Source organism: Triturus cristatus, chromosome 1_2 (genome assembly GCF_964204655.1).
Source record: "Triturus cristatus chromosome 1_2, aTriCri1.1, whole genome shotgun sequence".
NCBI classification, from domain to species: domain Eukaryota; kingdom Metazoa; phylum Chordata; class Amphibia; order Caudata; family Salamandridae; genus Triturus; species Triturus cristatus.
In genome coordinates, this window is record NC_140580.1 from 986,513,227 (window position 1) to 986,528,320 (window position 15,094).

General features: G+C 49.0%; 1 protein-coding gene across 1 annotated transcript in view; it reads left to right on the top strand.

Annotated features, from left to right (window-relative positions):
* Positions 1-15,094, top strand: part of CCDC183 (coiled-coil domain containing 183) — a 357,131-nt gene that overhangs the window by 104,179 nt on the left and 237,858 nt on the right. The window contains exons 5-7 of the mRNA XM_085615709.1: positions 1,423-1,527; positions 10,633-10,755; positions 11,897-12,013. Of these exons, the coding sequence (XP_085471835.1) occupies positions 1,423-1,527; positions 10,633-10,755; positions 11,897-12,013 (345 nt within the window). The remainder of the gene's footprint in view (positions 1-1,422; positions 1,528-10,632; positions 10,756-11,896; positions 12,014-15,094) is intronic.

The window sequence follows — 15,094 nt, forward strand, 5'->3', positions numbered from 1 at the left end:
CTCACTCTGGACATAATAGACGTGTAGATTTAAAGTATTGCCTGGGGCGTCTTAGGTATTAGAGCAGAACCGCACATGCAAGGTTTAGGGGACATCCTTCAAGATCTTACATCCCAGTTCCTTCACCACTACAAATGAAACAAAGGTCCTATTAAAAAACAATACGAAGAGCAGGTGGCCCAACACATTAAGTGCTTAAAAACACTACCACCTCTCAATCTATCTTCCAGTTGTTCATTCAATATAGCGCACATCTCTCTGCCTGCGGAGTGAATTGGTACCAATCTCCTGTAGAGGTTTTTGGGTGGGCTGTTTTCATCAATTTCTTTGATATCTAAAATGTATACATTTTCATAACCTTGGCTCCTATTCTTTAATACTCTTATATGTCTAGAACCAGTAGTTGTAGTAGGCGGGTATGCTACTGCCCATCAAGGACATCCACACACTCCTTAGTGAGGGTGTGTCCACTATACCCACTTCAGAGGGTGGAGGGTGCATTGGCAGATGCCACAACCCCATGATCACTGAAGCTATGCTGAAAAACCTGTGCTTGAAACTTATTATGAGTTTTAAGAAGTTCTTCGGCAAATACCGCTAGTCATGGGAAATAATTAGCCCAAGTACCCAGAAGTAGTAATAGTTCAATTTACTGTTGCAGATGAGGTGATCCCAAGCTTGAAAAATTGCTGGCCGTTAATGGCCTTACACAAGTACTCAGCGCCAACAACATGCCTTAAGGCACTCCAAATCCAGCACACTAAAATCACACCCACCTTTCTCAAGCCAGTAGCGAGGCCAGATAATTCATAAAAACTTGAAACAAAACAATTTGCAGCAATGATTTTGCTGTAGTCAGCATTGAATGGGTGATCTGTCCATTCTCATGGGATTCCACATCTCACAACTGGCCACACCCCAGTAGCCATGAGCATTGAAAGGGTAGTGGTAGAATCTACGCCATACCATTCTACATGGTGTCCATCAGTGAATATCGACCAAGAAGTAATGTCTCGAAGGAGCTGGAATAATGAAGCCGAAGCCAGCTGACGTATGCAAGGCCATCCGAACTCAGGGTGTCGGATAAGGTGGTCCGGGATCACCACTCAAGCTGTAAGTCCAGAGAGCCTTTTGACATGAGCCCATTAGTGGCCTTGATCCCACCAAAGGACTCGCATGTCGTCCAACTGGGTGGTAAGCATGTGATCTTACTTGTGTTTTTCCTTAAAGAATTGAACCGTGTTCAGAATGTCCAAGAACTAGAGGCATGTCTTCTCTACAGATATTCAGCCGTTTTCACGGTTTATATTGCTCTGAAAGCACTTTGAGGCCTTTGATTAGGGCTGGGAGTTGTTGGGGGATTCTTTGCTTCTAACTCTGGGGACTTGCACAGCTTGGAAGGATAATTTTGTTTTCTTGCAGCAAATCCGTCAGCTAGAGAACAGCATTGAGAAAGTGGAGACCAAGCTGGCTGCTGCCAATGCCATTCATCGAACATACCTGAAAATCTTGGATTTCTTGAAGGAGGTAAGTTATCCATCTGTAGCACTTCATTAATAATCAAAAAAGGTGCCATGTCCCCTTTGTCCTCCTTGCTCATGCCCACCGCTGATACTGTACTCGTCTTAGACAGAGCTGGCACACAGTTGCCATGCTGCCACTCATGAGCCGCCCACCAGTCCTGCTTTTCTAAATTTCAAGCAGTACCCTTGGACTTGCAGTTTCACTTTTCCCATCATATGTGTAGGTTTAAAAGACACACCATGCAAAGTGTGATTGGCTAAAAAGCAAGGACAGTTATGACTGAGGGGTTACACATGACATGGGCCCTCTTGTGGGTGCTATCATTGTGGTGTGGTATGATAAGTACACATCTACTTTGCTGCAGGGTCTAGGTATATGCTGAATAGTTTAAATACACACTGCTAATCAGCCCCGGTGAAACCTCCTGTTGAGCAGTTAGATCCAGATGCAACATATTTGTTTTGGACATTGGATGGTATATATCCGGTAGCAAAACTGATGAAATTCTACTGTTTATCAAATGAAACAAACGGATCCAATTATGCACTAATAACCAGTTTCAATATACACGTTGAATCAATTGGAATTTTGTTCACTGCAGTTCAGTAGCATTTTACTAACCCATGTGCCAGTGCTAGGGGATCTAGTAACAATCCGTTTTACCTCGTCAAATGAGGCTTTAAATCTTTTTCAACACATGGGTGTCTGCCAATAAATCAAACACTCCCTGTACAATAACTGAACAATCCTCAGACCCTCATTCACAATCATCTCTCTCAGATATGGAATTTGAGAAAAGAAAGGGTAAGTGATAAAGGTTAAAGGTAACCCTACAACAAGAGAATGAGGAACCGCAACAGAAGCAGAATTGGTAGAAGATCCATGTCCATCAGAATGGCATTAGAGCAAGGTGTAAATGCAAACATGTGGAATTGAGAAGCCTTTAAAGCCTTGCTAAGAGTTACTTAAAGGGTATAGGAAGAAGTCTGAAAGCTTGAGTTTAGTGTGAAATAAGAACGGTTATGGAGTCACTCATTTCTGTCGCTTCTCTGAATTCCCTTAGCCTCATTGCACTTGCACCTAGTAATTCCAATCATTCTGCCTGTTCTCTCCTCTGCCCATCATTGAAATCAGAAAGAAAAAATAACACAGAACCACATTGTATCCCTCCGCTATCATTCTCAATCAAAATAACTGACTAATATCCACCACTCAAATTACTTTCATATTTCATTATACTAATTCACCACTAATCCTTTATGGGTTCCGGAGTAGCGTGCTACTTGCTGAAAAAAGCGCTTCAGCACACCATCAGTGGTAACAAGCACTATAAAAATGCAAACCCTTTCCCTCTTCTATTCCTCTGCTATCCTTCTGAATCCAAATAACTGACTAACCTACCCACCACTCAAATTACTTTCATATTCACTATACTAATTCAACACTAATCCTTTATGGGTTCCGGAATAGCATGCTACTCGCCGAAAAAGCGCTTCAAAGCCTCGCCAGGGGTAGTAAGCGCTATATAAATGCAATTACAATACAATACATATCTAGTATACTACCCTAGCCCAGCTTCTACTGCACTGCCTCCTCACTATCACCTTTCCCTGCTAACCCGCCCCCTGATTAGCATAGTACTATATGGCTGTAGCTCACCTCCTGCATGCAATAATATCAGCCATACTATGTTACCCTTCTTGATAAAGCAATGCAAACGTGTTTAAGGCAAAAATAACTCATTAAAACCTTCATGCAGCACAGCTCAGGATCAACCAACTATGCAACAGTTCAAATATTTTTACCCCTCTCTGTTTTCATAGGAGTGATGGTAAGCACTCAAAAAGCTTCTTGGACTTGCTTTTTTATTCTGCTAGCTGTTTGTGAACCAGGCCCAGGATTTCCTTTTACATTTGAGCAAGGCAAGCAATCAGTTGCAGTCACTTCAGTAAAACCTTTACTGGTGGGTTTCCAACTCTCATTAGGACCATCTGAAAAAGTATCCGCATACGTAGTTACAATAACTTCACTTGATGATCACCCTCCAGGACCTAACAATGAACATAGTAACCTAAAATATTTCCCAAAAGGATATGTCCATGTCAGATTTAGAGGAGTATAGGCAGAATAATTTTCCTTGCATAAAAAACTGAGGGGCAGATTTACAAACCCTTTGCGCCACTTTTGCGTTACGTTTAACATGGGAAAAGTGACGCAAAAGTGGCGCAAGGGGCTTGTAAATTTGCCCCTGAATCTAAAATATCCCTACTGGGGCGGATAATAGATGGTATCACTTTAAGACTTTCACAGTATTCTGAATAATTTGCAAGGCTGAAATATTAGTGCAGTCAAGCCAAGTTATTAGATTACCGGAAACAACTCAGTGGTCAAAAGGAAAGAGGCAGTTCAATGACCCCAAAAAAAATGAGGTCTTAAAATGAGGACGGGATATTGGGAGGCTGGTAGATCCAGATGAAACATACAGTGGAGTAGAGAGTCTTCAAGGAGGGGGCTAGGATTTCAGTGGTTCATACTTGGCTTTAAGGCAACCACGCAGATTTCAAGATGATGGCGAACTGCCATCTCTCCCGCTTATGAATATTGATGCAATGTGATGTAAATCACAGACACTGATATTGTTCATTGCTAAAATAATTGCCTTGATCGAGCCATTCACCAGGTAACAAAAAAAGGTAGATGCATTTGGCGTTAGGGGTGCCCTGATGTGTATATTTCACTGACTTAAATAACCATTGAAAATAGAATTTTGGAGAGGAGGAGCCTAGCGCGCAACCAAGATGGCCGCGTAGGTGCGAGGCTCCCGAGGACCTCCGCGACCTCCTGCATAAATCCTGACAGAATCCTGTCCCAGATGAGGGGACTGTATTTGTGAGCCCGAGCAGAGGTGACGCCTGTTTTCCGTTTTTAAATCGGACCTCGGACACCGGCAGGAGCATCGATTGAGGTTTGCGGCCTTCTCCACGCCGGCCCCCCGTATTGGAGTTGTGGGGCGATCCGGACACAAAGTGAACAACAGCGGCGGGCGAGGCTGGGTGGCTCGCGTGCCCCGCACTTTCACTTTCGCTTTTGCGCCCTCCTCGCTGCCAGGCGAGGTTGGGTTGCGGGGCGGTGTGCGGTGTTGTGGCCTCGTTGGGCTGCCCTGCCGGCCCGCCGGCTGCGAACCATCCTGAGGAGCGGTGGTCGCCCCCCCCCCGGAGCCCTTGAACGGGATTGTCTGCCCCCTTTCTGAGGAGATTGGCTTGATTTGGGGATTGCGACCATGGCCACAAAACAAGATGGCGACCGGGCCAAGGTGAAGTCGACCCGTCGTGGCACGGCCCAACAATCCAATAACATGGACCGCTACACCCTCCAGAAGGGATCTCCAGAGGTGCAGCGTAGGTCCTCCACGGGCCCGACTGATGCTCCTGTTCCGCCCACGGACCTGACCCTCCGGGACGTCATGGGCGCCATCGCCGAGATGAAGGCCTCGGTGGACCAGCGCTTTGACACTCTGGCGCAGAAGATCGACTCGGTCCTCGTGGACGTGGGCCTCGTGAGAGCTGATCTGTCTAAAACGAATGACCGGGTCGATTCTTTGGCCCACTCTACCTCGGGCCTCACAACTGACGTGGCGGCCCTCCAACAGGAGGTGCGCAGGCTTGGCCAGGCGAGCGCCCTGATGAATCGTCGACTGGAGGATTCCGAGGGTCGGGCCCGGAGAAACAACGTCCGCATTATCGGGGTGCCGGAGGGACGAGAGGCGGAGGCAGCGGATCTGTTCGTGGAGGACCTGGTCCTCACCCACCTACAGCCTCGGGGGCTGAGCAAATTCTTTGCAGTGGAGCGGGCCCATAGGGTCCCCGGGGGTAGGCCTAAGATCGGCGCCCCTCCGAGGCCTCTCATCGCCCGGATCTTCAATTTTAGGGACAGAGACGCTATCCTGCAGACTTCTAGGCTCCAAGGGCCAGTCAGACTTGACAACATGGATATTAATTTCTATCCTGACTTTACCCCGGCGGTCCAAAAGCAGAGACTAAGCTTTCTGGGTGTCAAACGTCGCCTACGAGACCTGAATCTCAAATATTCGATGCTTTTTCCAGCTAAGCTGAGGGTGGAGGTAGATGGCCGCACGCACTTTTTTGATCGTCCCGAGGCGGCCGGGGACTGGCTGGACACTTTGCCCAGAGATCGGGGCCGGGGGGGCGGGGGGGTGCGGTTGGTGGGGAGGGCCCGCCGGGTCAGGCCTAAGGGACTAATGGTAGGCCTTGCTCCGGGCTGTGTTATTGTCACCATTGTCACCATTGACTGCTAGGGTAAGTTCCCCTCCTGTGGAGGTCGTGCGGGGTCTCTTGGGGGATCTCCCTCCTCCTCTGGGGGACTAGTTAGTTTTCTTTCTATGGGGCGACAGGCACACTGCACTTTGGGGGGGCTGTTTGGGCTCATGCAGGGGTGCAGGGTGGGGGGAGTTCTGTTGGGATGGGTGGGTTGGGGTGGGGTGTGGTTCGTTTCTACCGCAAGGCAAGCCCTTTATTGTACTGGTGTTTTTGAGTTGCTCTCGGGGGGACAAATGATGGCTTCTGTATGTGATGGGGGGTAGGGACCTGACTTTGTTGTCCTGGAACGTTAACGGGCTGGGGGATAGGATTAAGCGGGGTGTGGTCCTGCAATATCTGAAACGGATTTCGCCTGATGTGGCCTTTCTGCAGGAGACACACCTTATTGGTAACTCCTTTTGTGCCATGAATCGACGTGGTTATCGTTTGGTGGCCCACTCGGGCTTTACGTCAGGCTCACGAGGGGTGGGCATTATGGTCAAGACCTCGCTCCCGCTAGAAATAGACGAGGTGCGCCATGATGAGAGGGGACGCTACACTGTTTTGGTGGGGAGAATGGAGGGCAAAGTAGTCGTCTTTGTCTCAGTGTACGTCCCACCGGGGTTACAGTCCACCACCTTTGCGGACCTGGGACGCCTCCTTCTTGACCTTCCGGGGGGGCTTCTGGTGGTTGGGGGGGACTTCAACGCGGTGGTTTCTGGGACTATGGATCGTTATCCCCCTAGGGACCTCCCCCGGGCACAGGCGTGGCTGTCGGGCCTTTTGGACACACTGGGATTGGTGGACTGCTGGCGTTTAAAGCATCCCACTCAGCTGCAGTACACCTTCCATTCGGGTGCCCATGGTAGCCTTTCGCGGCTTGATCATATCCTTGTCCCTGCGGCCTATGCCGGGAGGGTGGGGGAGGTGCGCCATTTGGCGAGGGGCATTTCAGATCACTCCCCGCTCCTGTTGCACTTTGGTGTCTTCCCGAGGGGGGAGGGCAGGGTAGCCCCAATCAACGCTTGGTACCTGCGCGACCCCACTATTCGCGCTGACTTGATTAAATCCTTGCAACGGTATTTCGAGGAGAATGTGGGGTCAGTCCTGTCGGCTATCTCCCTGTGGGAGGCTTTCAAGACAGTGCTGAGAGGGGAGGCCCTCTCCTTTATTTCCCATGCCCGGAGGCGCGCACAGGAGGAGGTGACCCGGATGGAGGCCGAAATTACTGAATTGGAGGGTGATTTGGGGAGTGGGGTGACTGACGTTGCGCTCCACGTTCTCCACCTTAAGCAGGCGGCCTATAGGGCCCTCGTCACGGAGGCGGCCAGGGGCCTCAGCAGAGAGCAACAGGGGCGATTGTATGATGTGGGTGATAAGGCGGGCAAGTTGATTGCGTGGCTGGATAAGAAGGAGAGAGCGAGTCGTGTGGTCCCGCTGATTGAGAGGACGGATGGTGTGCGTGTCATTGAGCCGGAAGGCATTGTTTCTTGCTTCGCGGATTATTTCCGCGAGGTATATTCCCCGGTTTCTCCCTGCTCGGAGGAGGATTCCCATGCCCTGCTGCGTGACATCGCGCTCCCCTCCCTTTCTGTGGAGGACAGGGAGTTGCTGGATGCCGCCCCCACCTCGGACGAAATCGCCCTCGCCATCCGCTCGGTCGCTTCTGGCAAGGCCATGGGCCCGAACGGCATTCCCATCGAGTTATACAAGCTGCGACCGGATGTACTGGCACCCCACCTCCGCGCAATGTTCCTTGCGGCCCACTCGCGGGGCTCCCTCCCGCCGGACCAGCGTCTGGCTACCATCGTGGTCATCCACAAGGAGGGGAGACCTCGAGATCGGGTCACATCCTATCGGCCTATCTCGCTCTTGAATGCGGAACCTAAAATCCTCGCCAAGGTGCTCGCCAACCGGCTGGTCGGCGTGGTGGGCGACCTGGTCCACCAAGACCAGTCCGGCTTTATCCCCCACCGCAATACGGCTCTTAATCTGCGACGCCTGCACGGCGTGCTAGCGCGTGTTCCGTTCGTGCGGGAGCCGGCCATCCTGGCGTCTTTGGACGCCACTATGGCGTTCGACACACTCGAGTGGCCGTACATCTGGGCGATGCTGGCGAAATTTGGCTTTGGGCCGGGTTTCGTCAGCTGGGTCAAATTGTTGTACTCGGACCCACTTGCACAGGTGGTGGTGAATGGTCGAGTCTCGGCCCCATTCGGGCTGGGACGGGGCACGCGACAGGGTTGCCCCCTGTCGCCGCTCCTGTTCGCACTGGCCTTGGAACCCCTGGCAGAGTGGCTGCGGTGGCACCCTTCTATCCGAGGTCTCCGTTGGACCCCTGAGTATGAGGACCGAGTGTCTCTCTATGCAGACGACATCCTTTTGTACTTAGCCTCCCCGCGCAAATCACTGATTGTCCTGGTTGATGTTCTGCACTCTTTTGGCCGCAATTCAGGCCTTGTCATCAACTGGGCCAAATCCTGTGTCTATGTGCTTTCCGGGGAGGCTCCTGTCCTCCCGCGGGGCTGTCCGATCCAGATTGCCTCGGAGGGATTTCGATACTTGGGTGTCTACATTACGCTGGACCCGGTGGCCCGCTACGAACGAAATTTGCTTCCCCCCCTCCAGCGCTTGAAGGAGGATGTCGCGCGCTGGAGGCGCTTGCCACTTTCGCCGCTCGGCCGGGCGGCGTTGTTCAAGATGATGTCACTGCCGCGCTTCCTGTACGCTCTCCAGAACACTATGGACTTGGTCCCAGCGCGCTACTTCCGTGAAGTGGAAGGTTTACAGCGCCGCCTGTTCTGGGATGGGAGGCCGCGTATAGCCTTGGCAAAGTTGACGCTCCCGTGGTACGACGGAGGGATTGCCCTCCCGGATATCAAACGGTATTACTGGGCCTCCCAGTTAGCTGCAATTAATCAGGGCCTCTATGGGCCCGCCCTAAACCCGGCATTTGAAATGGACAAGATGCTCCTACCCGGTGGCGACTACAATCGAGCGCTCTACGCTAGTGTGCCCGATTCCCGCTTGACGGGACCCACGCGTGTCATGGTGCGAGTATGGCACGCGGCTAATGCAGCTATGGGCTGGAAGGACCGTTTGACCCGGGCGTCACCGCTGTATGCGTCTGAGAGGTTGGGCTCTCTGTGGACCTCGAAGGGCTTTGAGCAGTGGGACACTATAGGCATCAGTACAGTGGGGGATCTCTGGACGAGGGGAGGATTTAAAACATTCGAGACGTTGCAGGCGGAGTTTCAGCTGCGGGGCAGTGAATACTTTCGGTACCTGCAGGTCCGTCACGCGCTGGGCTCCGTCTTCCCAGACGTGGCCTCCATCCCGGAGTCCTCCCCCCTGGAGGATCGAGTGCTAGATGGCCATGTTCCGGACAGCACGATCTCCCTCATTTACAAGAAATTGATAAATGATCGTTTGGGCTTACTGACTGGCCTCCGCGAGGCCTGGGTTGCCGATGGGCTGGAGTTGGACGACGAGGACTGGATTTCCGCGGTGGCCTCTCCGAAGGAGGTGGCCATCCCGGCTCGCCTTCGTTTCGTCCAGCTTAAGATACTCCACCTGGTGTACATGACGGGGCCAAGGCTTCTGCGTATGGGCTATGCCGAGGACGGATTGTGTAAGCGTGGGTGTGGTGCTTCAGCGACCTTTTTGCACATTTTGTGGGAATGCCCGAGGGTGGAGCGATTCTGGCGTGGTGTGCATGAGGTCCTGCGAGCGGTTACGCATGTTGCGCTGTTGCCTGAAGCGAGGAGATGTTTGCTGAATGTGTGGGAACCGACCGATTACTCGGTTCCGCAGACGCGATGGGTGACTCTGGGCTATATGGTGGCTAAACGGGACGTTGCACAGCTGTGGGGATCCCAGAGGTCCCCGGCGGTGTCGGCCTGGAAAGAACACATGGATTGGTGCATGTTCCGAGAAAAGGTGGTGTATGTGGCGCGGGGTAAGCCTGGGGCATGGGTGAAGATATGGGGCCCCTGGAACGCCTACCGCGGGGATATCTGCGAGCCGCCGTTGTTGCCTCCCGCTTCACCAGCTCCATCCCCCTAGTTTGCTCCCTCCCTCAGTTCCGAGCACAGTATTCTCCCGGTCCCAGACCTGTTTCCCTTCCCCTCTCGGGGGTTTTCAGCGGATGGTTTGGGGTCCCCCATTTGAGGAGCACGTGCTGCCACTTTCGATCGTGGGTTGCCTTGCGGGTGTGTGTTTATTTATGTTGTTGTGTTGTATAAAATGAAACCGTATTGTGGGCTCAGAGCCATATGGCCCGCGTTGTGGATACCTCCTGCCTTAGTGTCTATGTAAAGCTAAGTGTCTCATTGTATGTATGTCATTTGTTATCGTCACTTTAGCGGCCGGCCAGAAGGTTGTAGGCCCCTACCTGTATATATTTGAGATTGCAATAAACGGTTTCAAAAAAAAAAAAAAAAAAAAAAAAAAAAAAAAAAGAAAATAGAATTTAATACGTGTGTTGCTGATCCAGGTTTAGCCCTTGCTTGACTACTCCATATAGCAGTTAGCACAACTGACTTCCACATGCAAAATTATATGGGTGCCCAGATCTGCAAAAACATTTTGTAGGACCACCTAAACATATGGCGTTACAATTGTTATATTTTCATGAATGGCTAGGCTAGGGTTGAAAGTGGCTACACTGAAAATAAGCCAGTCTCAAATAACAGTTTCTTCCAGTAATAGTAGATGTTTTAGCCATGGAAATTGCATAGCTCCCACCTTTTCTTCTGCTGTGTAATGGCTATGTTTTTAAAATGTCCTCCAGGAAGTGCTGTATTTCCCCTTGAGCCTGGGAGTGATGGCAGACACGGTGGACTCTTACAGTCATGAGCTGGCGACCATGACCCACATGGCAGATGAAGCCAGCATTGCAAGAGACACCATTACGGTAAGCTTTGCCAGAGAGAAAATGCTCTCTCGCTTTGACCATGCATCCTTTCCCATATTTCATTTTTTTACCTTCTTCACTTCTTTTCCCAATTTTTTCTTCTCTTTTACTTCCTCCTGGTAACACTCAGGCCTCCTCTACGTACTTTGTTTTGATTATCAAGTGGCATCCTCATTCATCGGTATCCTTCCAGATCTGATCATGTTTCTTTTATTTGTTATTCCCATACCTCCCACTTGCCATACTTCTTCATTCCCATTCACTTATCTATTCATGTTTTCTCAATTACTTAATCTTTCATAAATCTTTACTTGTATCTTTTAATCTTCTTGATACCATAATCTCTTCCCTTGCATCTCACTCATTCTCATTCCTTCTCTCACTCCCTGTCTAATCCCCCATCTCTCTCTATGCTATGTATCCCATATGTATCATTTAATTCTTAACAAACCCATCTTCGAGATAACTAAGCGTTTCACTACATTTTATCATTATTTTTACACATAAAAACAGATAGAAAACTACCCATTTCCCTATGGAAAATAGTCCTTGTTTTTGAGTGATACCCAATGTGTCAGTCATGACTGCCAGATCAATATGTGTATAAACTGACAGGTGAGGGCAGGTTATAACAACCTCACAACACAAATATTGGAATTATTAATCAATAAGGGTCGCCTTAGTATGTGAAAGATGCTAGTCAATTTGTGCTTAACACAAAATGTATATCAATAGATGGAGGCATGGCAGCAACAGCCAGTTACACAAGTCATAGATGGCTGCACGATTTGCACAGGAATGTGCCTACCCTGTTTGTCGGGTGGCTGGAATGAACAGAAAGAGAGGTAAATCAGTGGACAGGGAGGAATAATTTACAGGAAAAAGCATATAGTGATGAATTCAGCATGTTGGCTAGTGGTTGCAAATAGTGTATAAGCAAGTGGAAATCAAACATTGCACAAAACCTTTAATCCCTGTTAAGCTCAATGGGTTGTAAACCAGAATTGGCCTTTAATAAACTGATTAATTTGAGAGCACTTTGATTGCCTTATCCTCCTTCATTTTTTCTTCTCTTTCTGCTCTCTTCATTCTTCTTTTTCTGGTTTACTTTGGTCTCATCGTCGCTATTGATATTGTTTAGTTGGAGCTGAGTGAGATGGAGAAGAAGTTCATTGAAGAGCGAAAAACCCGGGAGAACACAATGAACTGGCAGCGGAGGATGCTGAAGGACCTTGTGGACAAGCAACACCTACGACGCGTGAGTTCATCTGCTTTCTGAGTCTGATCCTTGCAATCTATAGTGGAGCTCATAGATATTCCTTCCAGGGGGATATACCCACTTTTACAATCTAGAGATCCCCACAGCTTTCAGCAATTTCTTCTCTCACTGACAGTTCTGCTTCCTCCAAGCCTGTAGGACCCGCTAGCACAGGCTGGTGCATAGAAGAGCAGCTCCGTTGAAGTGAGAGGCTTGGCCTAGCTCACTCACTTCCTAGCGTAGCCACTATTCCTGATCTGCTGTCATGGCGGCAACGATCAATGTACAGTGGGTGCAGCGGGTGGGATTGGGAACGCCTTGTGGAATGTCTGGGACGCTGGTAGGACACAATAGGGCTGATTACCAATTACCAATCAGGTGCAAGGCCCCTGGTTGGGCTGGTGTCCGTTATGAGATCCACCAGGTTTGCAGTTTCTGACTGCCCCACTCTTTGTGAAGTAGGAGTCCAGGGAGAGGTCTTTCCATGCCCCCCCTCCCAAACTGTACCCTGATGGACATACTCACTGTCTGATACCAAAGGGGATGATGGACGGAGCGTTTGAGCAAATAAAACACTCACCCCCAGTCAACTTATCTGGGTTTAATCCATCATCATACTTTAGCTCACTCCACCACCCCAGTTCAGCCATGCCCATATGCAAATCAGTCTGACCCTGTGCCTCATGGGAACAGTCCAGCCCGAACTGCCAAGCCATGTCTTCCCTGGGCCGAAAACAAGCATCCTGGGACCGGTTTCGGGTTCATAACCCTCATCAGCCAGGCTATCTTGAATCCAGTGGCAAAGTGAGCAAGCATACTAACTGTCTGCCACTTCAGTAAACGACTCACTCAGCGGCATTTTGCATGTGCTCCTGCATGAGTAGTATATTGCAAGCACTTAGGCAAAGGATTCCCTCATTAGTATGGGGCTACTTATTTGTTAATAAGGCTCCAGTTGTTTGAGTTTTGGGATGGAAGACAAAAGCCAAGAGTGAACTAGATAGTGCCTTTATAGGAACACGTATTTCTCTTATTGCAGGTAATATTAGAGAAAACAAAACTTGATGAAACCTATTTTGATGACTCTTCTTGTTAGAATACTATATATAATCCCTCAAAATGATTGACATTCATGAGGCTGACATACACAGCTTAATCAATGTATTTCATGACAAAAATAATTTAAAGATAAATAGATTTGTTTAACACGTTTCAATACTTGTTGTGCCTTTTTTGGAAAACACTCCCTCAATCCCCCACTTCTTTCTCTTCCACTTTACCCCCTGAATTAAAAGTTTGTTTCCTTTGTTGGGCCATTTCACTTCATAGCCCTCTCTTTGCTTCACTGTATCCTGCTTTTTCTTTTTCTGAAAGAAGGTCAGAGGTTTCCCATCCTTCACTCCACTGCACTCTCACTTGCTGAACACCCACATCTTTGGGTTACTTTTTCTCCAGGCAACCCTCATTCCGTTGCCCCAACACTTCAACCTCAGTTCATTGCCCTATTCTCTTTACTCACACTGACCCCCCTTTTCTTTTGTCCCTATACTTTTTTTTAAATCAGCTTCTAGGAATGTTCGACCTTCCCTAACTCCAAGACCTTGGGTCTAGTACTACACTAGACATTGGCTACCGCAATAATAATTTGCTAGCTTATTTAATTTGACACTTTCTTTTCTTGCGGGGTAAACAATATTTTCCATATTTTTGCATGATTGCCAAAAATTGTGCAACACGCTTCCTTTTTTTAAACAAATGAAAGTTTATAGATTAAAAACAACACACTAGAAATGTCTTTCAAAAGACTTTCATAATAGAAATGCCAACGTGCCCATCCACATCGCTGCCTCAAACAGCATCATAGACTTCTATTGTGATGCACTTCTTACAGACGCTCCAGTTTCACCTCCAGCCCCTCGTCCTGCGGCACCGCTACCAGCACCTACTGATGAGAGCAACTCTGCATAGGAGATCCACTACTCCAAGTGGAATGTGCTTTGTATAGCACAGAAATGCCACTATCAAGAGGTACAACTCAAATGGACATCGCACCCATAGGGGAGACAATACTCCTCAAAGACATCATTCTCATAGGAGTTGTCACACTGTCCACCATGCATACACATTTTGAGCCAAATTACCACTTCAGACTCATGAAACGTGGGAAGATATTCTCCAGCATTTACGGGCTCTACCTTATCAAGGGTTTCACTTATAGACATTGTTGGAAACCGGGCAACCGGGTTAGCAGTCACCAGGTTCCCAGCACAGTGGTAGCTTGGCTCGAGCGGTTGGGGGTCAGGCACCGTGTTAAGCGTACGTCACACCCTCACAATAACCATGCGTTCATCCGTTCCAAAAACGACACTACACCGTAAAAATTATGGAAGACAAGATGAAAATATATATGTCTTTATCTTATTTTCTCTTAGTTGCAGGTTTCATGACATAAATACAATACAATAGGATTTTCCTTCAAAAGAGCAGGTCAAATAAACAATGCTACTTCGGAATTTCAACAAATAGGTTCAGGTCATCATTAGACAAAGAATAAATAGTTGGGCAATAAATATAGACGGCAAATAAATACAGTCAGGCAATAAATACAGTGCAAGAATAAATTAGTGGAAGACAATAAATAAAGCACCTTCAATAAATAAAGTAAAGCAATCAATGACAGTTACAGATCAGATCACTTTCATGAGGTAACTTGGTCTTACTTTGCCCATATACAGCTTGTGGTCATTTGGATGGCATGGGGGTGTCCCACCTAGATTGGTCAAGGCTGGGGCCTAAGCTGAGGCAGAATGAGGATAACCTAATGATCTGGCCCTCCAAACTACACAGCCCCACACAGATGTCACTGCACCAGTCTCAGTTCACCCCTGGCACTCCCAGGCTGGTTCTAACACCCCTCTAGCCCCTAGAATAGACTTTTAGGGCTCCACGGGGCCTTAGACGCCCCCTCTACCACTTACTGTCCCTTCCTCGACGATCGGCTCCGCTCGGCGCCGTGTCGACGTCGTGAGGCGGCTCCGGATCGATGTCGCTGGGCGGCCTCGACTCGATGTCGCTGGGCGG